Source organism: Lycorma delicatula, chromosome 5 (genome assembly GCF_047948215.1).
Source record: "Lycorma delicatula isolate Av1 chromosome 5, ASM4794821v1, whole genome shotgun sequence".
NCBI lineage: Eukaryota > Metazoa > Arthropoda > Insecta > Hemiptera > Fulgoridae > Lycorma > Lycorma delicatula.
In genome coordinates this window covers 178,499,213-178,526,109 of record NC_134459.1, presented here as the reverse complement: position 1 = coordinate 178,526,109, position 26,897 = coordinate 178,499,213, and the positions used below count along the sequence as shown (strand labels likewise).

The 26,897-nt window shown below is 33.4% G+C and overlaps 1 protein-coding gene across 2 annotated transcripts in view; it reads left to right on the top strand.

Moving 5' to 3' along the window:
- Nucleotides 1-227: 227 nt before the first annotated feature.
- Nucleotides 228-26,897, top strand: part of puf (ubiquitinyl hydrolase 1 puf) — a 405,361-nt gene continuing 378,691 nt past the window's right edge. For both annotated transcript variants that reach the window (XM_075367624.1, XM_075367623.1), the window contains exons 1-2: nucleotides 228-399; nucleotides 17,556-17,658. In XM_075367624.1, the coding sequence (XP_075223739.1) occupies nucleotides 357-399; nucleotides 17,556-17,658 (146 nt within the window). In that variant the 5' untranslated portion in view covers nucleotides 228-356. The remainder of the gene's footprint in view (nucleotides 400-17,555; nucleotides 17,659-26,897) is intronic.

Here is a 26,897-nt window from a genome sequence, read left to right as displayed (position 1 = left end):
AATAAATAAATCCACTTTTTTACGAAAAAAATTAAAAAACTTTCATTAGAAAAACATAATAAAAGTAATTATTTCTTCATTTATTTTAAGCATAAGTAATAAAAAACATTGTTTTTAACATTTTTCTTATTACTTATGTAGTAAATTCTGGGGAAGTATGTTATGTTTATTATTTACATATAGTAGCAAACGGACGGCTGGGTGTTATCTTGTTGCGTGTATTCGCGTGTTGGCTGCAATGTAAACTTTTGTGTTGGTCGTGTATTGTATTATGGTTGTATTATGTTAATACTCTAATCATTAATTACTTATAAATATTTGTTAGTTTATTTAGTACGACTGTTTATAATTCTACCATGTGTGAAGTATGTTCTGATTTTTCCGAACTGCTTAATTCCAGTAAGTATTAAGCTTTTGTTGTTTAGGACTAGGCTTGTCTGTTCCTTATTTTTAAGTTTGAATCATTAATTGTAACAGTTCTTTTCACGATCTTGCTTTATTTATCATCAATGATTTATTAAAAACTGTGATCTTAATGTTATGAGGTTTTATGAGTTAGTGATTTATTTGCTTGAAAATGTTATTGTTCTAATTTATGTTCTTAATTTGGTTGTGTAAACTTTTTTTTGTTAGGATTTGATGTAAAAATATCTAATATGCATTAGTATATCGTTAAAATACCCAATTTTTACTAGTAATTGTTTTTATATTTTAGTATAATTTATTCCATGTTTGATGTACGTTAAATTTAAATATTGCTGATAATTCGTGTTTTACTAAGCAAACAGTAAATGTTTGTGATTGCTGCTACATTCTGAATTATAAAAGCTCTTCTTTTTTAATTTTATTGTACTTAATATATAGGTTTAATTTTCGTAGTCTCTTATTGTAATTATTTAACTGTCTAAAAACATGTTACCAATATACAGTCAGAGGCCTTGATGTAGAGATATATAAATAAATGTATTTCTTGTGTTTACCTTCTTCATTAATCATTAATTTCTGGATGAGAAGAGTTTACTTAGTGGATATGTTTAGTGAGTATCACGTGATTGTAATTTGAATTTTGACAAGTTAATTTTATTGTTTTTTTAAAGGATTCTTTCTTGATAATTTCCTCTTTTATTTGTGCATGTTGTGATTAGTAGCATTACAGAATTCTGAAACATTGCTTCCTACCCCTTATTTGAAGTGTGATTTTAGAGTGTAGATTTTTTGAATCTTCTGTTTATTATTGCATTAACATATATTCTGGATTACTGTTATTTTTGGGCATTTCCATTCAGATTAGGGTAAAGAGAGTTTTTTATGCCTTTAAATTTTGTTTTAGAATGTTATGTTCTGTATGTTTACAGCTGTGGAGGAAATAACATTTTTTATGGAATACAATATGTACTTTGGTTAATGCTGTATTCTATTCATTATGTTGACTTAGTTTTACATGTAAATTGTGTTTTACTGCATGAAGAATGTGTTAGTAAATTAATAAATATTGTATTCAGATCAGTACCTAATTACGTATTATGATTCATCAGGATTAGGTTATGTGCTATTCCACAGATAACAAAAAGGATCTGCCCTAGCATTTGTTTGGATGAACCAGGGAAATGGTAAAACTCTGATGAGCAGAATTACAAAATAGAATTAATTAAATAATAAAAGTATTTAAATATCATATTAATAAATTTAAAATATACTCTAATTATCTAAACTGTTGGAATAACATGAAAAGTAAATTATGTAATACAAGGAGAGTTCTGTAGTGTCTTGTTAGTATGATCCCTGTACTTTATTCCTAAACATACCTTGTACTAAAATCGAAGCATTTTTTATTTGTCCTATATGAAAATATTTATGTTTTCTATTGTTATAAGGATACAAATTCATACTGTTGTTTAGAAAATTATTTGCAATGTATCCAGTTGTAACATCTAATTCATAATTTGATCCATTGCTGTCTTTTCTAATGTCTTAAAAAATTTAAATTATTACTTTCATTGTAGCTTAACATAAATATAACGTATGTCGCTTCCTGTTATTGATTCATCACATGTTTTATGAATAAAGAATAGAAAAATTCAGTTTATAAACCGCAAACTCCGTATTTGAGATTGAGGTTAGTTTTTACTATCGGTAGTTGCAACTTTAATTTTTTTCAGCATGTTGTCACAAACAGAAAAATACTGATTTGTTGAAAGTATGTTCGTTGAAAACCAAAAATAACCAAGAACATGTCATTACGACTAATGTGCTTCAGAACTTCCAGAAATAGTTATACAAATGAGCAGGTGTTGAGTTTTTAACAACTGCATTTTGAACTGACTTCTATCTGTTGAAAGATTGAAAATCTGCAGATAAATTAAACATTTTACTTTTGAAATCAAATTACATTTAAAAATTAAACCCTTGAAAAATGAATAAAAGTATTAATGATATTTTCATAAAGTAGAGAAAGGTAAGGTATAGGAACTAGTAATGTAAAATAATTGATAAAGTGCAGTTGGTAATTAAGTAAGTTGATGTAGCAAGAAAGAAATAATATAACATTAGATGAATATTAGTGTTGCAATAAAGTATTTAGTAATTAAAGAATATACTGCAATGATTGAATTACCTTCATTCTGTGTGAATGTGGTTTAGAATTTTAGTTGCTTTGGTGTGTTGTAAATTCTTTTTCCATCAGCTGATTTGGAAGTCGAGAGTTCCAGCGTTAGACGTAGTAAAGTCAGTTATTTTTATATGGATTTGAATACTAGATCATGGAACACAGTGTTCTTTGGTGGTTGGGTTTCAATTAACCACACATCTAAGGTATGGTTGAAGTGAGACTGTGCAAGACTACACTTCATTTACAATCATATATATCATCCTCATTCATCCTCTGGAGTAATATCTCCCGGAGGCTAAACAGGAAAAGAAAGAAAGTTCTTTTTCCAAATATAAAAATCATTTGTAGTAAACATAATATTAGAATAAACTGACAAAATGATTGATTTGAAAATGCTGTGTAATCTACCATTTAAGTTAGGATGAATCCAGACTAATCGTCCTCCGGGTTTTAAGACCTGATTTGGGTTCTCCATAAAAAATTAGAGGGGATGTCTTTTGGAAAATTTTGATTGAAACATTGGAGGGGGGCAGTCTACAAGCAGTCGAAGATTAAAATTGGCATATTTAACTCAGAAAATACTTATAAAAATAGTACATGCCCATGTATATGTTTGTAAAAGGGTTCAAGTTCTATCAATTCATGTAACTTGAGAAAGAAAGAAAGAGGGAGTGATAGAGAAAGAGAGAAATACACTCGTCTGAATTTGTGATTACTCTATTGCCCATCCACTTGATAAAATGCTCAATTTTTGTTTTTGTTATGAGGTTACTTTCTCTACTTCATGTTGCTTTGTGTATTCTGATTTATAAATGATTATTCACAAGAAAATATAAGAAATATCTCCCTTTTAAGTGTTTTATTCTCCTTATTTTTTAAAGTATTTAGAAAAAAATTATGAGAAATATATCTACTATTTCATGAAATGCTTAACTTTTTATTGTTATTCAGGTGGGCTATTCCATTTTAATTCAACAAATTTTCAAAAATTTTATTGCATCACTATTTTTGATTTTGATGATATTTGGTATGTGATAACTACCCACCTTGTAGTGGCCAAAAAATATTTTTTTATATTTAAAAGAAAACTTTTCTTGAGTAGATTATTTTATAACTTGGCAACAGGTAAAAACAGCCGTTTTTGTCACTTTTTCCTAGAGCTATAGCATTCTGTTTTGTTACTCAAAGGGGTTAACGAGTAATGAAGCCATCAAAACCACTAAAAGCACCTTTCCTTCTAATCGTGAACAATGTATCCAAAACATTAACAGCATGTATTATTTCAGATAATAATGTAGGACTGCTGTACAAAATATTTTAATATTTCTATAGTGAGATAGCTTATATTCTATAATGTGTATTTTTGTATATCTTGTATGATTATATTTTATAATGTTTGCGTAATCCTGAATGTAAACATTGTAGAAGGCTCGGTTACTGTTTTGATTTCAGTGTGATATCTTGTATTGTTGCTAGTGTTAATACTGCGGTTAGGTAATATACAATTGTTTATAAAGTAATTTTATTTGCAGTAAACTTCTCTTTTATGCGATATCTTTTATTTTTTATTTTATTAATTAGAGACATTTTTATTTTTGCTGTAAAGAAACTGGGATAAGACAAAGTGAGGTGCAGTTGGTAATTTTATTATACTAACTGTATTGTTATTGTAAGAACCCTTGGATTTTATAAAAAGGGATTATGGAGTGTTCAATTTGCAAAACATTGAAACAGTATGTCACAAATCGATTTATAATAGATCTTCAGTATTGCGTGATATTTTACAGTTTACTGAATAGCAAATAAAATTGATATATTTAAGAAGTGGATGTACTGAAACAAAAAATATCTGTACTTTTCATAAAACCGAATATGTCGATAAATATTTTCGGTACTTACGTATTAACGCCACCGCAGCTACAGCTTTATTTAAAATTGAGTATTTATTTTATTGAGTCTCTTTATTAATTTTAAGAAATGGTTATTTATATTTATTTATTTTATAAATATAATTTAACCAAACTTAATCTACGCTCGCTTTGCTCGTTAAACTTGACTAATTAACCCTGTAATTTTTGAGTATTTATTAAATAAATACTCAAAAAATTACGGTATTAATTAGTCAAGGTTAGCGAGCGTAGGTTAAATTTGTTGGTTAAATTATATTTATAAAATAAATAAAGAGACTGTTTTGAATCTATGTTAAACTCTATATCTATGGAAAATGGGCCTTCCACCGAAATCCGATTGACTACTTTGTTTTTAAATAAAGCTGTAGCTGCGGTGGCGTTAATACGTAAGTACCATTTTCATATTAATGAAAACGTTTCTCTGACCCATTTAGCTGTTAACACTAAAGTGTTTAAGAAATCTCTTCGACAAATAACTTAGACACTTTCAACAAGAAATCCAAATTTAAAATTAATTCCAGGCAGAGCACTGTGTACAAAATGCTTAAACAAAATAGAAAAACCACATGATGATACAGAAAGCAAACTGGAATGTCAAGATATATTTGAGCCTCAATGTGTTATTATAGTTGAGTCGGTGAATAAAGCTTGTTTAGCATTTGGCATTTCCCCCGTTAAGGTTAAAAAATTATCAAGCAGCGCAAAAGCAATTTTAAAAAATAAAGTTACAAAAATAGCCGAGTCAGTTATCAGTAAATTAAACTATTCCTTTGATTTAAATATTTCTACAGAAGAAACCAATTTAATACCACAACATTATGTTGATTTAGGTAGGGAATATGAAGAATTAATCATTAAAATAAAGGATAAAATGAAAACAGTTACATCAACACAGGAAAAAATTAATATTTTAAATTTATTACCAAGGAGTTAGAGTATTCAAAAAATTCAAAATTAGTTTAGTGTTAGTCAGTATTTAGCCTGTCAATCCAAACAGTTAGTTAAAACAAGTGGAATTTTGTCGCAAATTGGCAAAAAGAAACCCAGTGATGTAATTGATGAAAATGGTATTAAATGTGTCCAAGATTTTTACCAGAATGATGAACACAGCCGAATGATGCCAAGCAAGAAGGATTGTGCCTCTGTAAGACAAGCTGACGGGAAGAAAATTGATATTCAAAAGAGACTTATCTTATGTAACTTAAAAGAATTGTTCACAGCCTTCAAAGAAAAACATAATTTAAAAATTGGTTTTTCAAAATTTGCTGATGTATGATCTAAATTATGTGTTTTGGCAGGTGGGTCAGTTACTCGCTCTGTTTGTGTGTATGTCATCCACCAAAATGTAAAACTCATGTTATCTGATCTAAAAATGAAATTTGATTAAACAATTCTTCTTTCAACCGTGGTATGTGATATAGAAAATGAAACGAGCATGCTGTTACAGTGTGAAATATGTCCAGGCACTAATGAAGTGTTCAGATTACTGCAAGAGAGCTGGGATGATTTTGATTCTGAAATTGTCTTCAAACAGTGGGTTTCTGTTGACTGTTCTGAACTAACTACTCAAATTCTTCCATTTCAAGAGTACTTAGATAAACTTACTGAAAATATAAATAATCTAAAAAGGCATCATTTTGTTGCAAAGAAACAAGGTAATTTCCTTAATATTAAAAAGGAAAACTTGTTAGAGGGTGAATGTATCGTAATTGGAGACTTCTTTAAAAATTTTCCTTTTATGATGTAGGATGAAGTCCAGTCACATCACTGTTCAAAAACTTATGCCGCAGTACATCCATTTCTCATATATTTTAAAAAAGAAGGAAAATTATAAAGCCAAAGCTCTTGTGTGATTAGCGAGTGCTTGAAGCACAATACTATATCGTTCTTCTGCTTCCAAAAGCAAGTTATAAGTAAAGTACAAACACTTTTACCACAAGTTGAAAACAATTGTTTTATTTTTCTAATGGCTCCTCAGTGTAGTATAAAACCAAAAAAAATTTCATAAATTTATGCTACCATCAAGAAGATTTTAAAATCACAGCTGAACAGCATTTAGGTTTACGGCAGTATCAGTACACGAGGACATTAGTGTTTCTGATTGCTTTGTAGGTTTATTAAAACTAAAATGTAAAAAATATGTCTGCTGCCTATACGATGGCAAGTGATGTTTAAGCGAAGTCATTGAAGTCAAAATACATGAAAATGAAGAGGAATATCGAATATACTTTTTCCATTTGCAGGGTCCTGGCACTTCATTCCAGAAATCATTGATGAAACTGGAAAATATTTTAAAGATTCTCACACCTTCAGAGCTTTTTCTATCAACTGCTGGAAGAGGACACAACATTACACCAAAGATGAATGAGAACTTATCGGTTCTATTCTATAAAATAAATGGCAGGAGCTCTAAGTTAAGTTTGTTATCAAAAAGTGCAAGATTTATTCATGAGTTCCATTAGCAGGAGTAAAGTAGGGTAAAAGTGAATCGAACAACTTGTTTATGTATTTGAATTATTTAATTTATCATTTTGTAATTGACTGTTGATTAATTATCAATTTATTCATTGTATTGACTTTAATTGTATTTTTTATAATCTGAAAAAAAATACTTAACATCAATATTTTCTTGGATATGATGTTACGGTTAGAAGGAACAGTGTTTTTAGTGGTTTTGTTGGCTTCATTACTTGTCATCCCTTTTCAGTAACAAAATAAATTTTATATGGTTTTAAAGTACATAAAAGTACTGCTGTAAACATACATTTCAAATTTTTGCTACCTGTCCCACGTGTGGTTTTTGAGCTCTAAAAATGAGACTTTTTCACAATCTTATGATATGGCAGCCATTTTAGGTAAAATTCATATGAAAGCTACCTATTGTAATGAGTACCATGATTTGACTTCTGGAAAATTTTGACATATCTTCCCGTTTCAATTCCCCAGACCTCAAAACCACTGGCAGTTTAAAAGTTTACATATATATATATTTCTCTTTTTTGTGGACATGATACCGCATTTATTTTCCACCAATCACTTTCAAATTGATGTATAAAATATAACGACCTGAAATCTTGGTCAACTTTGTTAATGGGGAAAATCGGACCGTGGGGGTGGAAGTGGGGTGGCTTTTTCAAAAAAACAAAATATCAGTTTAACTTTCTTAGTAAGTAAAATATTGAATTCATTTAAAGTTCCTACTATTCTTTGGATAACGGCCTAAAACTTATCTAAGTAGAGTTTTTGTTATCACCGGCAATTGGTCCAGGGGGTGGAAAAAATGTGGTTTCGAAGACAATAAATCATACCACCCTCAATAGGTACAGTATCGAATCGGTTTAAAGTGGTTGTTAGTCTTGTAAACATTACGTAAAACGTTTGTTTTAAACAAATTTTTGCTATGACCAACCCTTACAGCAAGGGGTGACCAAAATGTGCTGGAATTATATGAAGATGGGGCTTGTCGTGTGCAACCATTGTCGTATTGAGTAAATTTGTTCTTAACTTTAAAATGGAAATCTTTTTTATCCCCTACTTAGCGCTGGAAATTTACCTCCACTCTCCGGCGTGCTAAAAGGGATTTTTTTTTAATGAAGGACACTCGGTAACAGTCCAGTTTTTTTTAATAAATACTACTAGTAGTTAAAAGGTAGAAAACAGGCCTGTTACCCTAACCCCTTCATTATTTATTTTGAGCCCAATATTTGAAAAAACGACAATTTGTAAACACAATGTCAGTAAACATAACAAGATTAATTTTGAGTACACTAAGATGATTTACTAAAATCTTTTTTTGACCCTCTATACGATGTAAAATAAGAATGCTTACAGCTCGTGGAAAAAGTGACAAAAATAGTTGTTTTTACCTGTTGGCGAGTTATAAAATAGTCTATTACTCAAGAAAAAACTTTAAAATTATGAAGTAGTAGTAGTTTTTTTTTCTTATACCAAATATAATCAAAATAAAAAATAGTGATGCACACTGATCGTTTGTTTAATTAAAATGGAATATCCTAGATAATAATTATTATTATATTTTCTGCTAAGAACAGTATGATTTCTACGTTGAGTTCTGTTACCTTTCCTAACTTCATTCTTTTATTATATGTTTTTTTAAAAAAAACTTCATACTTTTATTAGTATATGTTGATGCGTTTTGGAATAAGTCGATTATCAAAACTTATTGTACTGGTACTTTTAACTTATCGATAAATGAATCGTTAGCTTGATCTTAGAAAAAAAATGGCTTCTAACAACCGCTTATTAATTTTTTAAAAAATGTTTTAAATCGCGTTGGTAATAGAAAAACATCTATTTTCATTCTTTTGCATCTCAATAAAGCATTTGATCTAGTTCCACAATTTTTACTAATGAAAAAAATGTTGTAGTCATGGTATCCTATGAGCCGCTTACAATTTATTAAACTTATAACTTACCAAACATAAACAGGGAGTAAATTTATCTATATGAGAATACACTTACTTAATTTATATATGTCCTTACTTAAAGTTGTAGATTGCAGAGAAATGCCCTTAGATTTTCTTATTATTAACGATGAACAATCATTAATCAAGACAAAATCTTGAACCATTCATTGTTGTTGTTTTTGCAGATAAATTGTGTCTATATGTGCAAAAAATTGTTTAAAAGGATTTGAAAATTGTACGGTGACAGGTCAAAAAATTATTCACTGGTTTTTTTTTTTTTTTTTTATGTAATCATTTATCATGAAATATGGATAAAACCTTTGCATTATGTATCTTGAAAAAAATTTTGTTTCAAAATAACGATAGTATTTTACTATCATAACGATAGTGTTTCATTTGCAGATAATGTAAACTTTTTTTGGATGTTTTTATTAGATGTCAAGTTGTCGTGGGATGATCAAATTGATTTGATATCAAAATTTTAATATTTTGCTTTGAAGCTCCTTTACGCTTGTCATCATTTGTTTTTTTATTATTTATGGACTACACTTAACACTTTTCTTAGCATCTCTCTACTTTCTAGCCAGTAAGACTGTTTCCAGGTCTTTTTCCTGAATTCTATTACTTCCCTTTTTTGTTTTGGAGCTTTGTAGAAAACCCTTCTTTCTTAAATGTCTTTTAACTTTTTCAGAATTTTTACTCTCGCTTTAAGTTTCTTTTAACTTTATCACAATATACGGTTTTAATTTTTTTCTAGATGAAAAGGGAAGATTTTTTTGGGAATCTATTATCACCGATCTCTAAAAGCCTATGAAAACCAATCCCTTCTTGCACATTATTTCTATTCTAAAATGTTTTTTAAAAAGTCGTTAACATTTGTGGTGTAGCATTTTGTGCCGGTGAAGTTTGTATGTACCTGATGTCTCAAAATTAATACCGATTTAAATTGTGTGCTGTTTTTTCTCCTGCGGGGTCGGCAGCATTCTGCGAGGTCACATTTTGTAGTAAATATGTTACAAATAATTAATATAATATGGATTGCTATATGACAGAGGAGCAAATGTTGTTTTTTAGGAGTTATTCAAAGTTTGAAGAATGTTTTTTCGAGACCACGCGCAAATTATGTGGCAATTTTAGTAAGAGACATGCCCTTAATTGAAACAACTGTGAAGAGGCTAATTGAAAAATTTGAACGAATGAGTTTGGTTGGAGACTACAAAATAACAAACCGCCCTTTCACTGGCTGTTAAGTCAAAAACATTGCTGTTGTGACTAATAGTATGTGGAATTTTGTGAAATTTCAGCGTATAGTTGGTCGGTCATTGGATATTTCAAAAAGCCCAATGCCGTAGATTTTAATGATAAATCTGCACCCGTTCGAGATTCAATTAACCCAGGAACTGAAGTCAAACGACTATTAAAAAACAGCAGACATTTGTCGATTGGAAGCTGTAGAATCAACAGGTAGACTGTGATTTTGCAATGTGTGACAGTTTAATTTAGATTTCTTACTGTGGAGTGAACTGCAATTTTTTCTGAAAATGAAGCCGTAAACGTGTGACCCAAATGGTGAACAGTGTTTTGAGTTGGTATTTGACTTTTATGGTTTTATTTGGATGACATTTCACCATCCCAACCCCCGCCTAGTGATGTTCCGGTTGTCACATCCACCATTCCTAAATCCTAAATGACATGTCACTGCCTGTCACACCGCTCATGAAACAATCCACTTGTTGCTGTGAAATTTTAACGGGTGACTTATCTTGTGCAATAATTAAGTGAATCGGCCACCAAATCGTGACTTTGCAACACACAAATTTTTTTCTCAAGGGATTCATTTAGTCTAAATTTTAGGCTGTGAAAATAAGAATGATTCCTAAATTGAAAGCACAAGTTCAAAGAGTTATCTATGTATTGAGCCGCACTTACAAAAAGAGTTATCCAGAATTTTCTCAAAAGAATTTGAGTTTCAAATATTATTTATGTTAGATATCCTATTCTACATAGAATAGAATTTGTTAAAGAAATGACTAAATTTGTTATAACCGTACAATAAAAGTACATTTTTTATTTTTAATTAAATCCTGAGTATTTTGAAACACTTTTTTATTTTATCCTCACAGGATCAAAACTTTCCCTAAAAAATGTCTTTTCTTTCTTTTGGATTTCTCTTAAAAGCTTGTGTTGATTGTTGTCAAATATTCTGCAGTTTACAATACTTCTGGAAGAAATACTATTTAAAAAGCCTTAATTTTACATTTATAGAGATAGGTTTTTTGTCGACGTGTTTTGTGTTGCATTATTGACCGACCGCTTCCATTTTGTTTGCCTGATTTCTAAAGCTGATTTTTTCTTGGTCATCCTACATTTCTAGCTTCTCTGAGGTATTAAACTGTTTTACTTAATCTATTTTGTTTTAATAGGTGGCTTTTAAAAGGTTTTTGGGGCATTCTGGATATTTGTCTTATTTTGTGTATGTTTTTTTTAAAGATATTTGAAGACCTGCTTTTTCCAGAATTTTTTGTAGCGTGTTTGTTGTTCTGTTGTCATTTTGGGATCGTTCAAGAAAATAACCAATTTATCTGTCAAGACAAGAGAGTCGATAATTTTATTAGTATGTAATTGAAAAACATTGAAGAGAGTCCATTGTCTTGTCTTGTTCCTGTTTTTACGGGGAAAGGATTAGAAATTTGATCGAAGAATGTAAATTAAGTTGTGTTTATTAGTGTTTTTCTGATTATATTTCCGGTTTTATTATCCGCTTCAAATTATTTAATATTTCAAAAAGGGACTATCAATCTACAAATTCGTTTGCTTTTTTTTAAAAGCGAACAAACATCAGTGTTTAGTTCATAGCTGTTGCTTGTGATTCAGAGATAAGCTAACAGAGAATTTATTCTGGTCAAGATGGAACTTTCTAAATCAATCCTGACATCGATCTAATTTTTTTCTTTTGGATTTGATTCTGTAGTATTTAGATAGGTAGTTGCCCGTATTTTTTTGGGATCATTTTTTAACATTCTGGTGCATATTTTAAAAGTTTGACCTGTGTAGAATCCTCTTCAGGCGCCTTATTATTAATAAAATTTTTCATTATTTCTCTAATTTCCCCTTTTATTCAGCGGTAGGGAATCTGGTAAATTTGTTTCAAAGGATTTTTTCGTTTCTTTCACGGTCACAATTTAATATTCCTCCAAGTAGTTTGCCGAAGTTTAGAGTTCTCTTTCCTATTATGGATTAATGTTTTCATTTTTAAATTGTAGACTGAGGTTGGTAAATTTTAATTTGGATTTAAAAATTTCGGTAGAAATCTTTTGTTTAATTTTTTATCTCTTCTTTGATTTTGTTAGTTGTTTTTTTATAAGTCGTTTATTACTTTCTGTAAGACTTTGGCAGTTTTATTTCTTTGAAGTTCTCAAAGGCATTGGGATTTTTGGTCGTTAAATCTTTTCCAGAAGTTCGATCTTTTTGAGTAGAGCTTCACGGCTTTCATTCCTTCATCTGTGTTTCTATCGGGTGTAAAGAATTTTTTTTAAATTCTGCTTTGACTATATGTTCTGACAAAGTAGGGGATGAGAGTGAAAATGAAGAGGACATATTGTCAACCGGTGGCAGGACTGAAGTGTTAAAATTGCATGTACGATGTCAGCTATTTGACTTTGGTTTTACATCGGCAGAAATCAACGGCAAAGAGAGAGGTCTGTGTGGCAAATCTGTTCTGCGTATGAAAGTTTTGGCACCAGACTGGATCCTATCAAACAAATTGAAATGACATCTAGATACCGCTCGTCCCAGGGTAATCGGTAAATCCTGTGACTTCTGTAGGAGGAAGCTAAAAGAGTTAAATCGCCGAAAGGGTTTGTTTTATTTTAGCGAATATCAAGCGATGAATTTTAAATCCGACTGAATTTTTGGATGTTAGTAAAAGATGCTTCTAAGTTTCTTCGTAAAAAAGCTCGTAGAATTTTAATCCCGTTTGCGACTTGTTTGTGCAAAGCTCGGTTTTTTGCCGAGATAAAATCTAATTATTGTACAAAAATTAATGCGGAGAAGGAAAAGTAGTCGTGTCCAGTTAATGCCACCGTTTGAGAAAATGTATGGTGATCGTTCATCCCGCTAATTATAGTCGGCTGAATTTGTTCGATTACATTTTTTTTTGCGATATGAAATACGTTTTATTTATTTTTATAACCCTCACAAAAAATTGGCTATTTCATAGAGTATACTTGTTAGAATTTGACGTAGGATGCCTTGGAAAAATCTGGATTCGGCAAAGGTGCTGAGAACTGTAACGTAAAATTTATATAGATGAATGTCTAAAGTAAAAGTTCACGCCAAAATTAAAGTATAGCATTCGTGCTATGTAGCTCGGTCCGTATAAAAAATTTTATAACCGCGTCTACTTTATTTTATGAAAATAACTTTTATGGAATTAACACATCAGTCGCTACACAGTATCAAGAATCTACTCTTACCGTATAGTCGGTACTTAGCACCAAACGCATTGTAAAGAAGAAAAAGAGCTGTGGCAGCCGATCTTACAGACGTTTTTAAATAGTAGTTTATAAATTAAACGTTGTTTGGACATATACCACACTGTACTGCTTTTTTTTCGGAGTTCTTTTGGATTTGAAATTCCATTGTAAGCGGTAACATAGGAAGAGAGAGCATTAAAGAAGAGATAAGTTACCGTTTTTAACCGGTCAGAAATTTCTCCCGTACATGTGTTTTTGAATATGCGTCCTAAAATTATTGACCGATATTTTAATTGTGGTTTTTCATGTCGAATCAAAAACATATATTAAACAATTTTTTCTCTGGGACCCGTGATTTTCAATCGTATTTTTTTAGAAAAAATTGTCTAGTGTACGGAGCATTGTCCAAGGATTGAAAATTATTACCGCTATTTTTGATCGGTAATTTTTCAATTTTGTGCCGTAACAATGCGGAAAGAACTTCTTAAAACACCAATACTTTTCAAAAGTTTTTTCTATTTGACTGAAAGAGACCTGGAAATAAAAGCAAATGGTTTTTCACTCTTGTTAAATGACCAGTTAATCCGTAAGAAAAGCAGAGTTCAGACAATGAAACTAATTTAGCGAGGTATTATTGGTGAGGTATATATATATATATATTCATGAAAACTGATATTATTAAAATCTGGTTATTTATATTCAAATAAAATAATGATAAAAGTCACTCCTACGTCAAATGAAAAAAATTAAATAAAATTATTAAAAAAAAAAAAAAATTATGAAGATCTTAGTTTCTTGTTTTGTGAAGATGGAACTGGTATTTTTCAGTTTACTTTGTCTCACCGATGCTGCTTTTTTTGTAGTGGTGTACTTCTAGGTGCATTATTACTTTTAATATGCACTTTGGCGGGGAAGAATGTAAATTGACTGATCCTTTAGCCGCTGTAATCCTGATGATTAATGTATTTGTGAAGATGAAAGCGGTCGTATTTTTACTCTTAACACTAATGTTTGCGTTGTCAAAATGTCGGTAGGTTTTAGAGCCTCTGAAGATTCAAAATGTAGATGCTCAACAAACCTGTGAAGTATCTTTAAATGCGATAGTGATTTGCTTTTGGGAAATGATTTAAATCGTATTTGACCTAATGATAAAAGCGTTTTAGAAAACTGAAATAATATCGTATAATAGTAGCGCAAAGAGTGCAGTGGATAAACCTTGATGAAATATGCGGATTATTTTATCGTACAGTGCATCGATCATCGGCTAATGGCCCTGTTCTGTGAAGTTTGTGTATCGCTGCTATTAATGCATTTGTACTTTGTTACTTGGTACGCATGGCAAATCGTGAAAAATGAGTTAATATAATTTTTTTTTTTTATCTTCGATTGCGATTTGTAAAATCGAATGTTTGAACAAACATCAACAACTATCTCTTGAATACTTTGCCGAGTACCGAGCTGAATTGTTGGAATACCGCTTTCATAGGAGAGAGAAAACTATGATAAAAGACAAAGCAATTTTGCAAAGAAGTGTCGGAAAATTATTTCTAAGGTCTACGCCGTTAGAAATTTTTTGAATTTTCATATTAAGTGACAGATATGACTACAAGTTAAGCGTTTCTACTTTTCTATTTCGGTATAGTTAATGGTGTAAATTATAAGTTGAGTATTTATTCAGCAAAAGATAAAAATATAGCGTTTGAAACTCAAAAAATGAACTTATGCGATCCAAAAATCATGTATATAATTATAACAATTTATTATTACTTTTATCCACAATATTTAGCAAATTCTTTTTTCTGGTCATTCTAAACCGTATCATCCAGTTGTGCAATATAAACTCATGTGCGCATCTTAAAAAAGTTGTTTATTGATAAAAGCAATCGCTCTTTCTCTGGGTGTGTTGCATGCCCACACGTGTAGAACACTTAACTTATTGTAGTTGATCGATTTATTTAGTTAGTTATTCATTTAAAACCTACTGCATTTTTTATTAAACCTTTTTTCTACTAATTTCACATTTTGTTGTAAAAAGGTGTGATGAATATAGATGCTATCTGTATTCATCGCTTTTCTTGTAATCTGAGTTTGAATTTTCTATCTCGCTGATTCAAATACGGTTGTTTTTGTTGCCGTTGGAATTGTTGATGTGCTGCACTTCGTAAAGAGCCCGAGGTTGGGATCTTTGTTACGCCATCGGTTGGAAATAGATACAGGTCCGCATAAAAGCAATACACATGTTACGTATATATGGTCCCACATTGTTAGCACACATCCAAAAGGCACTTAACTAAAACTCATGAATCCAGTATAGGGAAGAAGGGATTAATGATATAAGAAAGTTGTCAGTGGTGAGACTGCCAAATGAAATATGAATATCTCTCTCTCTCTCTCTCTCTCTCTCTCTCTATATATATATATATATATATATATATATATATATATATATACAGGGTGTCCCATATAAAACGCAACCCATCAATCACTCATCCATGAAATTTCGAAAGTCAAGCTTACTCCCTTACTCGTTACTGAAATGGACTCGTCCAACAACTGAACATCGCGGCGACGCAGTAGAACACTACCGATAGTAACAAAAATGCAATCATAACGTTCAGTGTATCGCTAGAGACAAGATGGTGTTTTCGCTAGATCAACGTGTTTTCATTGTCGAGTCGTACTTTAGTACGAAATCAGCGGTTGCAGTGCAAGATTTGTTTCGTCATAAGTACCCGGATAAACCGGCTCCTAACAAAACATCAGTATTAAGGTTAATCGCAAAGTTTAGAGAGACCGGTTCTGTTAATAACAAGGAACACAAAAGATTTGCGTCAGTGTTGAAAACAGATACGGTCACTGAAATCGAAGACCGATTACTCGCCTCGCCAAATAAATCGATCAGACGTTTGTCTGCTGAAATTAATTTGTCTAAATCAACTGTTCATCGGGCGACCAAACGATTACAATTACGACCTTATCGCATTCAAACGGTTCATCGACTTTTTGAGTCCGACAAAGAAAAACGGCTACAATATTGTCAACGGTTACGTCGATTTCTGCGCTAGGGAATTAACGTTACGGATTCGTTATTTTTCACAGATGAAGCGCGGTTTCATTTGGACGGCTACGTAAACAGCCAGAACAGTAGAATTTGGAGCGCTGAAAATCGCCACGTATATCACGAAAAACAATTACAACCGCAGAAGTCGGGGGTGTGGTGCGCGATATCGCGGAAGAAAATAATCGGTCCTATTTTTTTGGAGTACACCATTAATGCAGAACGATATCAGGATATTTTATTTCGGTTCATCGCACTCTCGGAAGAGGAAGACAGACACTGCCGGCTACAACATGACGGTGCGACATCGCACTACGCAGGTTGAACTTCTGATTTCGTCGAGGAATTCTTCGGTAATCGTGTTATCGGTCGAGGCTTGTGGCCACCAAGATCTCCAGATTTGACTGCGGCGGATTTTTTTCTACGGGCTTACCTCAAAGAAAAAGCCTACAGCGACAAACCGCGAACATTTGAACGATTGAAAGTCAATATTGAACAAGCTTTATTAAATATCCGGCCACAAACTTTGAAAAAAGTTGCAAGAAACGCCGTAAAAAGAATCGAAGCTTGTATTGAAGAAGATGGCGGCCACTTCCAACATTTACTCTAAATGTAAGGTAATGGATGGTAATAATAAAAATTACATTTACATTTACACATGTCTTTTTATTATTTCAATACCTACCAATATAAGGTTGGGTTGCGTTTTATATGGGACACCCTGTATATATATATATATATTTGTACATATTATGAATAAATCTAAATAATTAAATTACTATCATTGTATTTTTTTACATGCACACTTCATGATGGTAATTATAGAACATACTCTTGCATAACCGTAGTTATCGATAACTAGAGCTCATTTCATGACAAGGGACTGATTTTTCCATATACCGTTTTATCTCTCATCTTCCTCATTAAAATTAATGTAAACAAAGTGTTTACGGTAAATAAAAATGTCCAAGTCTCGCAATACATCATTAATTTTATTGAGTATTTCTCTGCGATGTTTTTTTTTGTAAGATTTTATAACGTTGTATAACATTAACGGCGAGTTGTTTAATTTGTTAGTTTCAGACAAAGAGAAAACTACAAAACAAGATGGAGAATATCCTGTATTAAAGAAAGCTGAAATCGATAAAGTTTTCACTTTTATACAGTCGTGGTTTCAGAGGTAAGAAAATAGTTATTTTTATTATAATATGTTTAAACTTAATTAGTAAATGCTTACATTAAACGTTAGAATTTTGCCGATTTGAAGTCGAAGTGAAAAAAAGGAAAAAGAGAATTAAGTGTAGAAGCTTATTTCATCGATTCGGAGAAATTAGTTTTTGTCTATGTTATTTTCAGAACACAACATATGTTCTCCGGTTCGTAGTTAATTCTATGCTTATACATACATATATACATATGTGTCCATTTACATGGACATTTTTGATTTCTGCAAATCCTAACGCGTATGTTCTTGAAATGACCGATACTCAATAAAAACCAAAATAATGCTTTGAAGGAGTACTTTAATGCTAGAATGTTTTTAAGTTGATTATTGAGATGCTCTGTAAAAGGGAACTGTAGTTTTAATTTGAAATGTAGATGCTAGTTTTTGCCGGTGACAATATCTGTATAATTTTGGGTGATGAAACCCTTAGGAGTACATCGATTCGGCACAAATCGAGGTCATTATTGTATTACACACGCGCTCCTCTTTGCTTAAAAATTAAATATTTAAGCGCATCTGTTCTACGCTGTATCATTTCACGTTATCGTACACCGTTTATCAAACATCAATATAGAGTCGTTAGAAGTAACCGCATTATAGAATCGATTTGCGATCTGAAAGTTATAAAAACTACCGCCGTTAAAAATATTTAACCGGTTTAAATTTTGTTTTGTAGAATTACATTTTAATAATAGTCAGTTTAACTTTTCTTTGATATTATGTATTTTATCGTTTTATTTTTGATTTCTATTTTCCTTGCATCATAGATCTAGAGCTGTGTCGTAAGAAGGAACGTACGGTAATCGCTCGAAAAAGTTGACCCGACACGGTTGTAGAACTTTCCCTTCGCACAACGAAAGCTGTAAAGATCTACAATTGTGTTTCTGATGCGTGGATTACACACACATACACACACACACACATACACATATATACTCCGTGTAAAATATTTTTTATTTAATTTAAATATAATAATTTTTCGTTTATTTAATTCACAGATTCTAACTAAAGTGCGCACGCAAACTGCATTTAATTCGCGTAGGTGCGGTGGTACCGGCGACGACAGTCGGGACTAAGTAAACTAAAGTAATTTCGCAACCTGCGTAGAACAAATTTTGCTTGTGCGGTCAGCGGCCGGTGTTGGAGCGAGACTTAACGACCGCTGGTGTAGGAGCGAAGTACCGAGTCGACCGGGCGATCGAGTTCGAGACCCGGCCGGACCGAGTTACTTTTGTAACTCGATCCTTTATACTTTATACTTTAAATATACTTTTTTATACTTTAAATATTATTCGTTCGTTTAATTGTTTCGCTCACCTGTGACATCACAAATAGCAGACGCTACAACAGCATTTTTGGGGTGGGAGTGTGATTTTCAAAAAAAAACATTTTTTGCAGATATTATTTTTTAATTGTTAAAAAATCTGCCTGAGAAAAATATGGCCTTAATTAGGTGAAATCTCGAGATAATGAAGGTGACCTTGGTCTACAGCCATACCTTGACCTTTTAAGTTGAAAATTTAATAGCATCGATTCCTCATCTATAGAAGTAATCTGACAAAGTTCAGTCAAAATTGGTTCAGTAGTTCTGGAGATATAAGGTGATTTAGAGGCTAACACTAAACGTACATTCCAACACACGCACGCACACAGTAAGAGAGAGAAGGGCGGTGATGGAGAGGAGGAGAGAGAGATAAATATTAACATCTGGTTTTTTCGGTTCCTTAGGTGCCAAAACCTGAAGATCTGGGAAAAATTGCATATGCCCAAGTTGGACCCGATTACAATACTTTCCCTTCTAGAGCTATAACTCTACTATACCGCTATCTAGATAGTAAAGTAAAATTGGGATACGGGTACCAGAGGGGTAGATACCGTTTTTATTCTAAAATCTAGTTTAGTTCAGAATCAGTAGGCCGGTAAAACGAAAAGAAAGTATCATGTTGAAAAGGTCAATTCAATACACTTTTTTATGTGGGATTTAATTTTTAATTAGGCTCGTCAATGTCTGTAGAAGAGTTACCGGTAGTCTTCACGTCGCTCTGCTAAAGGTGATCGTCTTCACTACCAACAAGTTCATTAGATATTTCGCATTTTGTAAAACGTTTCCTTACTGATTCCGTGGAAATACCTTCCCAAGCGTCTTTTATCCGATTACAAATCTTCTTATAATCTGGGAGTTTGATTCTTCCTGTAGGCGTGTAAAAGAAATTTTCATCATCCATCTATTTACTGTACAGTTGTTTTAATGCAGATTTGAACTGTTTATTAATGCGGCATCTAGTGGTTGCAATAGAGATGTCAATCCGCCTGGAATTATTACTTGGTCTGTCATTCCCTTTTTTAAAATGTCTTTCTCTTTATCAGTTGTATGCCCCCGATAACTATCCATTATTAGCATACCAGAATTTTTTTATTAAGTAAATCTCCCGATCGTTTTTGCCATACACCTGATCCGATCTAAAATTAAGGTTTCGACCGTGGAACCTGATTCCTGTGCTCTGATAATAACTACATTTACCTGAACCGTAGGAAGATTTTTTCTTTTAAAAACAATGTACGGAGGTAATTTTGATCCATCAGATATAATGCAAAGCATAACACTACACCTTTGTTTTCATTACCGCCAGTGCGAATCGAACCCCGACGGGGAGTCTTATTCTTTAATACTTTGGGGGTTGGCGTCCCCACGGGCCTAGCCTCTGCAGCTATTCTTCCCACTATACAGTGAGCTGCAGAACACTTTACATCATACACATATACTACACCAAGAACACTACATAATAATTACAACGTACACAATTACACAACATCCTACACTGATATTTCTTATATTAACACTCGGTGGTGTTGCGACATCTTACGAAACGCAACCGTAACCCAAGGTGGGAACAAATCGTGCCGATGGGTGAATGGCTCTACGTAGTGAGTCTCGAACGATGTCCTCTGGGCACCAGGGCGAACCCAGTTGTACTTAGCTCTAGCTCCAGTACGCGTGCGCTCTGCTGGAGTGGTCCATTTTTCGCCGGTACTCGTGGGACCAAAATTTCTGTTCCTATATTAAATTCCAAGATGGTTGGTGGTCCATCTGAAAAAAATACCAAATTAAGTCTTGTGAAGAGACATCGATCAGCTTTGTCTGACGAGGATAAAAGTCCTACCGAAGAGAACTGCAAATCTTTAGACTAGAACTCTAAAAATATTAGATTCGTTGTTCTCCGAAATAGTCAGGAAGGTGGCTCTCTCCAAAAGGGTTCACCTTTCTTAATAAACAAAACTGTAACAGGTGCAAGTGGCTTCCCGAAGAACATCAGGAAATTACGCGACGGATCGATTCTGATCGAAACATTCAACGACAAACAGAGTCGATCTATCTTACGTCTCCGTAATATGGGTGGTATAAATATAGATGCAGAAAGCCACAAAACTTTAAATACGAGCCGGGGTGTAATTTTTTGTCGAGACCTTTTAGGTATAGATATCACTGAAATAGTGCACGAGCTTTGCCACCAAGATGTTGTTGAAGTGAAACGTATTATGAAACGGCAGAACGGAACAGAAGAACCGACACCATTCTCTTATACTAACATTCAATCTCCCTATTCCACCAGAGAAGATTAAAGTGGGTTAGCTCTCGGTTCGGGTACGACCATTCATACCCAACCCACGGCGATGTTTCAGATGCCAAGGTTTTGGTCACACTACAACATCTTGCACGAAAACTGAGATATGTGCTCGATGTGCTAAAGAAGGTCACAATGACACTAACTGCGAAGAAAGTGAAAAATGTGCAAACTGCAGTGGTCCACATACAGCCCGCTCCCGAGATTGCCCAATCTTTAAAGAAGAAAAGGCAATTCTCAAAATCTGTACGGAGCAAAAGCTATCTTTCCCGGCCGCACGAAGAGAATACAAAAAGTTAAATAATTCACGGAACCTGGTTAAACCAGATGTATCTTTTGCCACCGCTACATCGAAACAAACTCTTACAAACGTTAATAATCAGCAGTGCGGATCCTGCAATGAACTTAAAAAACTTGTTCAGATGCTTTCTGATCAAGTAGCTTCACTTACAGCCACTATCTCAGAGCTGACAAAGATGAATAAAAAGTCATTCGTCGCAGTTAGTGAATCCAACAGTGTGATACATACGAAAGTTCCTGTTCCCAAAGTCGTACCGGCACGAGTAGCGACTATCACAGCTGGCAGTAAGCCACCTAATAAGCTCCCCGTAAAGGGAACCCACATAACCACCCCCTCTGGGATGTTAACTGCAGCATCCCATTCAAATAAATCTCCTCCACCATCACCTCATATACTGGAGGATATGATTGAAGAACCACCCGACCCTAGGGCATCGGAGTTCTTTAAAATAAAAAATACAAAAAAGAAAAACCGAATCACGTACAGCTAATTTTTATATAATTTCCGAAATTTAATTATTTAATTTTTTTATTTATTTTTTTTACATTTATGAACATTATTCAGTGGAATGTTAGAGGTATTCGGTCCCGCATTGAAGATATTAGAGTACTAGCGCACGCACATGATCCACTAATCATGTGTTTCCAAGAAACTCGCCTTCTACAACATGACCCAATTACACTCAGAGGATACTTCTGTGAGAGATACGACTGCCTAGTAGACAGTAGGGAGAGTGGTGGAGTAGCGATTTTCATGAAGAATAGGGTGTCAGCTACAAGAATTCAACTAACCACTGTCATTCCTGCTATTGCAGTAAAGGTCTCTATTCCCTTCAAATTGCATATCTGCAATCTGTATCTCTCACCGAACACTGAGTTCAGTGCTTTAGATGTCTCAAATCTCCTCACACAAATACCATCTCCATCGTTAATAGTAGGAGACTTCAATGCCCATCATATTTCCTGGGGCTCAACCTTCTGCTCCACTCGAGGAAATATGATAAAACAGATTGAGACAAGACTTTGACCTTTGCCTACTGAATAATGGATCTCACACATTCATGTCCTTATCAACCGGTACTGTATCTAACCTTGATCTCTCCATATGCTCACCGAATGTGCTCCCTCATTTTAATTGGTCTGTTTGTGATGACTTTCACGGTAGTGATCATAGACCAATTATTATTGGTTTTGGTGCAGACTGCGAGATTAAAAGAAGGCCACGGAGATGGATTGTTGAAAAGGCAGATTGGAACGGATACCATAAAGCATTCCAATCGCAGTATGACGATGGAGCGAACATCCTCGACCAATATTCTTCTTTTACGTCCATGATACTTGAGAATGCCAACAGATATATCCCATAAACATCGGGTAATCCTATACGTCCTTTTGTTCCATGGTGGAACGATGATTGCAAATATGCTATTAGGAATCGACGGCAGGCACTACGCAAAAATTTAATCGTAGGCCTACAAAAGAACATCTAAATTTATACCGCAGGGCTAGAGCGGTGTGCCGTCGAGTATTCTTGGACGCTAAGAGGAATTCATGGACGAAATACGTGAGCACTACTCCCACGTCTACTGTATGGAAGAAAATTCGTGCAATTTTCGGATCACCGAAACAATCTATTCTCGGTTTTATTGATGAAGGAGAACTCCTTTCATCACCCTCGGAAGTGGGAAATAGTCTAGCAAAATCTTTCCGCTCGGCGTCTCTCACCTCATCATATAATAACGATTTTCAAAGGTACAAGATACAAGTAGAAGTATTATCGTTAAACATTGGTGATTCGGTTGGTGAATTAAACACTCCATTCGTATTTAAGGAATTGTTACATGCACTTAAAAACTCACGGGACTCTTCCCCTGGACCGGACAACATTCGCCTTTCCATGCTTTCACACCTTCCTAATTCGGCACTACAACAACTTTTGAATATTTTCAACGGTTTAACTTCTAGATATGATGCGAGTCCTTACTAACACCAACTGGGGAGCCGATAGGTCATGTATGATACGTTTTTACTATTCCTTTGTTCGCTCCCGTTTAGATTATGGTTGTGTCGCGTACTCTTCAGCTCGTCAAACCGTGCTTAAAATGCTGGATAGTGTACATCATGCTTTCCTTCGGCTTGCCACAGGCGCGTTTAGATCAAGTCCTGTCGCAAGCTTACTTGTAGACTGTGGTGAACCATCACTTTGGGATAGACGAGACCAGCTTTTATTATCTTATTTTGCTCTTCTCAGAGGACAGCCAAATCACCCGGTTCTTGAGTCAGTCTTTAGAAATCCTAATCTAGGAAAGTATGAGGACCATCCGCGTCGTACTGCACCTGTAGGTGTCCGTACCCAGCGTCTGCTGCAGCATATAGACGTTGACACACCGTCATTCTTTCCTACCTATCCTTGCTCATATCCTCCGTGGAGAATAAACCTTATAAATTTTACTTTTGACCTTACGACAATAAACAATCAACACTACCCTATTGTCTTCCAGCAAATGTTTCAGTGTGTTCTCTCCAAGATGCCGGACGCGGTTGTATACACTGATGGATCGAAACAAAACGATACAGTTGGCTGTGGATTTGTTGTCAATGAAAGCTTATATGTTTGGTCTACCCGGTATTACGAGTGTGTTTACCGCAGAACTATACGCTATAAATAAGGCTCTAAACATCATTAACCCTAAATATAGAAAAATTCTTATTTGCAGTGACTCGTGTAGTGCTCTCCAAGCCTTAAAAAACTTTTATTCCAAACATCCTATCGTCATTGAAATTTACAACGCAGTCGCTGAGTTGAATAATCGCAACACAGAAGTAAGTTTTTGCCGGGTCCCTAGCCACGTAGGGATTCCAGGTAATGAACATGCAGATTCCGCTGCCAAAGAAGCATGTAACCAGCCTCCTTTCACCACCCGAGTTGCTACTTCTGATTTTATTAACTATGTAAAACAATCACTAAGAGCAAGGTGACTGGACGGCTACCGTTGATAATAAACTCCGTCAGATTAAAGATTCTGTGTTACCATGGGACTCCTCATACAGAAAACCCCGGCGTGAGGAAGTAGTTCTCTGTCGATTGCGGATAGGACACACGAGTACCTGTTGACAAGAGGACAAGCACCTCTATGCGCACGATGCAACAGCCGCGTGACTGTGCGCCACATACTCGTGGACTGTATATGTTATGCGGCATTGCGTCGTAAATTTAAACTACCCAGAAACATCCGTGGTATCTTGTGTAATGATAAAGAGGTTTTAAACCGGATGTTTCTGTTTTTGCGTAGTATAGTGTTAATACAAACAATTTAACATAACATAAAAATTTAATTACTTTAGTCCTATGTATTGTTTTTGTTATCCGAGTAGCGAGCCTTTTACACTCCCTATCGGAATTTGTCAAATTTTATATATATATATATATTCATATTTTTTTATGTTTTACAAATTCGTCTGTGATATTAGTTGTAAGATTTTTGTGATATTAGTTGTAAGACTTTAAACATAATAGTTTTAAGTTTTATTTATTTTTAATATGTTAATTTTTAATGTAGTTTTAAGTTACATGTTAGTGTTTTTTTTTTTGTTATCCGAGAGTGGGCCTGTTACACCCATTCCGGATTTTGATTCCTGTGATAGTAGTTTTAAGTTTTAATTTTATCTAACAGCTTTAATTACTTTTATTTATATATTTATTTTTAAAAAAAAGAGAATAAAATAAAAAAAAAGAAAATCCGGGCGATAATAACGTTCAACCGTTTTCGCCCCAAAAAAAAAAAAACAGTGCGAATCGAAACACTTTTATCACCTTTTTTGTTTACGGTTTTGACAAATGGCATATCAAATATACGGGGGTTTGATCAGCGTTTCCTATTTTAGAAGGCAAATAGCCTTTATCTTTTCTAAGATTTATTATTTATTTGTGAAAATTGATATTTTATGTTCATAAGCGTCTGGAAGTCGTTGAGAAATGGTCGTTTTTCGTTTTATTGAAAAATCATTTCGTGTAAAAAATCGTGTTCCATCCACGGCTTGCTTTAAAATGAACTATATTCAAAGGTTTAGCAATTTCACGTGCAAATGATTGTCACATTTCTGTCGTGACAGCTTAACCGCATTTCCTTTTTTCCATAACAGTCATACAATTATTTTCTGTGTGTATTTTTGTTTTTAGCCACGTAAAGACTTTTTATTACCAGTGCGTTTCACCGGAAGTTGTTTCTTCATACACCAGTGTCAAATGCAGCTTTCATCTCTGTCAAATTTTCTTCCTGCCGCTCGATTTACAAGTTTTTCAGCCTGTTGTATAACGGGAAGTTTTTCATTTACTGTAAAAGATCGTAGACACTGTCTTTTGTACTCATGTTAATGCCATAACTAAAGTAAGTCTAATCTTTACAAGATAAACTAAACAGAAAAATGCACATAAACGTCCACATATGCAAACAGTACAATGATTATGGCGAATAGACAAGACGACGATAGGCAACTGATACTGTAACTGTAGTGTCATTTGAACTGGATACAGCCTATACAGAATTAATCAGTTTTATAAAAATACCGTAACTTCATTCCTATCGATAATACGAACAGGATGTTAATATTTATGGATGTATTCTGTATAAGTGTCATCCGGTATTGATAAATGAAAGTCTAATGTAACTCTATTTATGTGATTGAATTTAGTTACATCTGAGAAAATGTTTTCTTTACATAAATAGTCCTAGCTAAAGGCTATGTTTCAAGTAAGCCCTGCACCCTTATTTTTTCTCTTTAATTCCAATAAAAATGCAGCGGGTAACTCGAATAAATATGATATTTTTTCATTTAAGATATGTTGTATTGACGAGATCCTGTTATGAAACTGATGATTAGTTTTGAAACATGTATCTAACTAAACACCTCTTTCTTATAATATTATTTTATGCTGTGATGATGAAACAGATTATATACTGATTGGTTTAAAATGGTTTAGAAAGGTATTTAATAAAAATTGGTCAACCCATGTAATGTATCCCAAAAAAACATGATCTGGTTGCTTTATGGTTTCAAAAATAAAATTGAACCTTACCCTCTTGTTTCCTACATATTTTAGGACCTTAAACTATTTTAAAAAAATTTTTATTTAAGCAGTTTACCTGTGGTGGCAATTTTTGTTATAGTGCGCACACATACTTTTGTGATTGTAAGGATTTATGGAAAAAATCATAACTAAAAAACCATGGTCTTTGAAGGATGAAACAAAAAGCTATTTATTCTTATTTT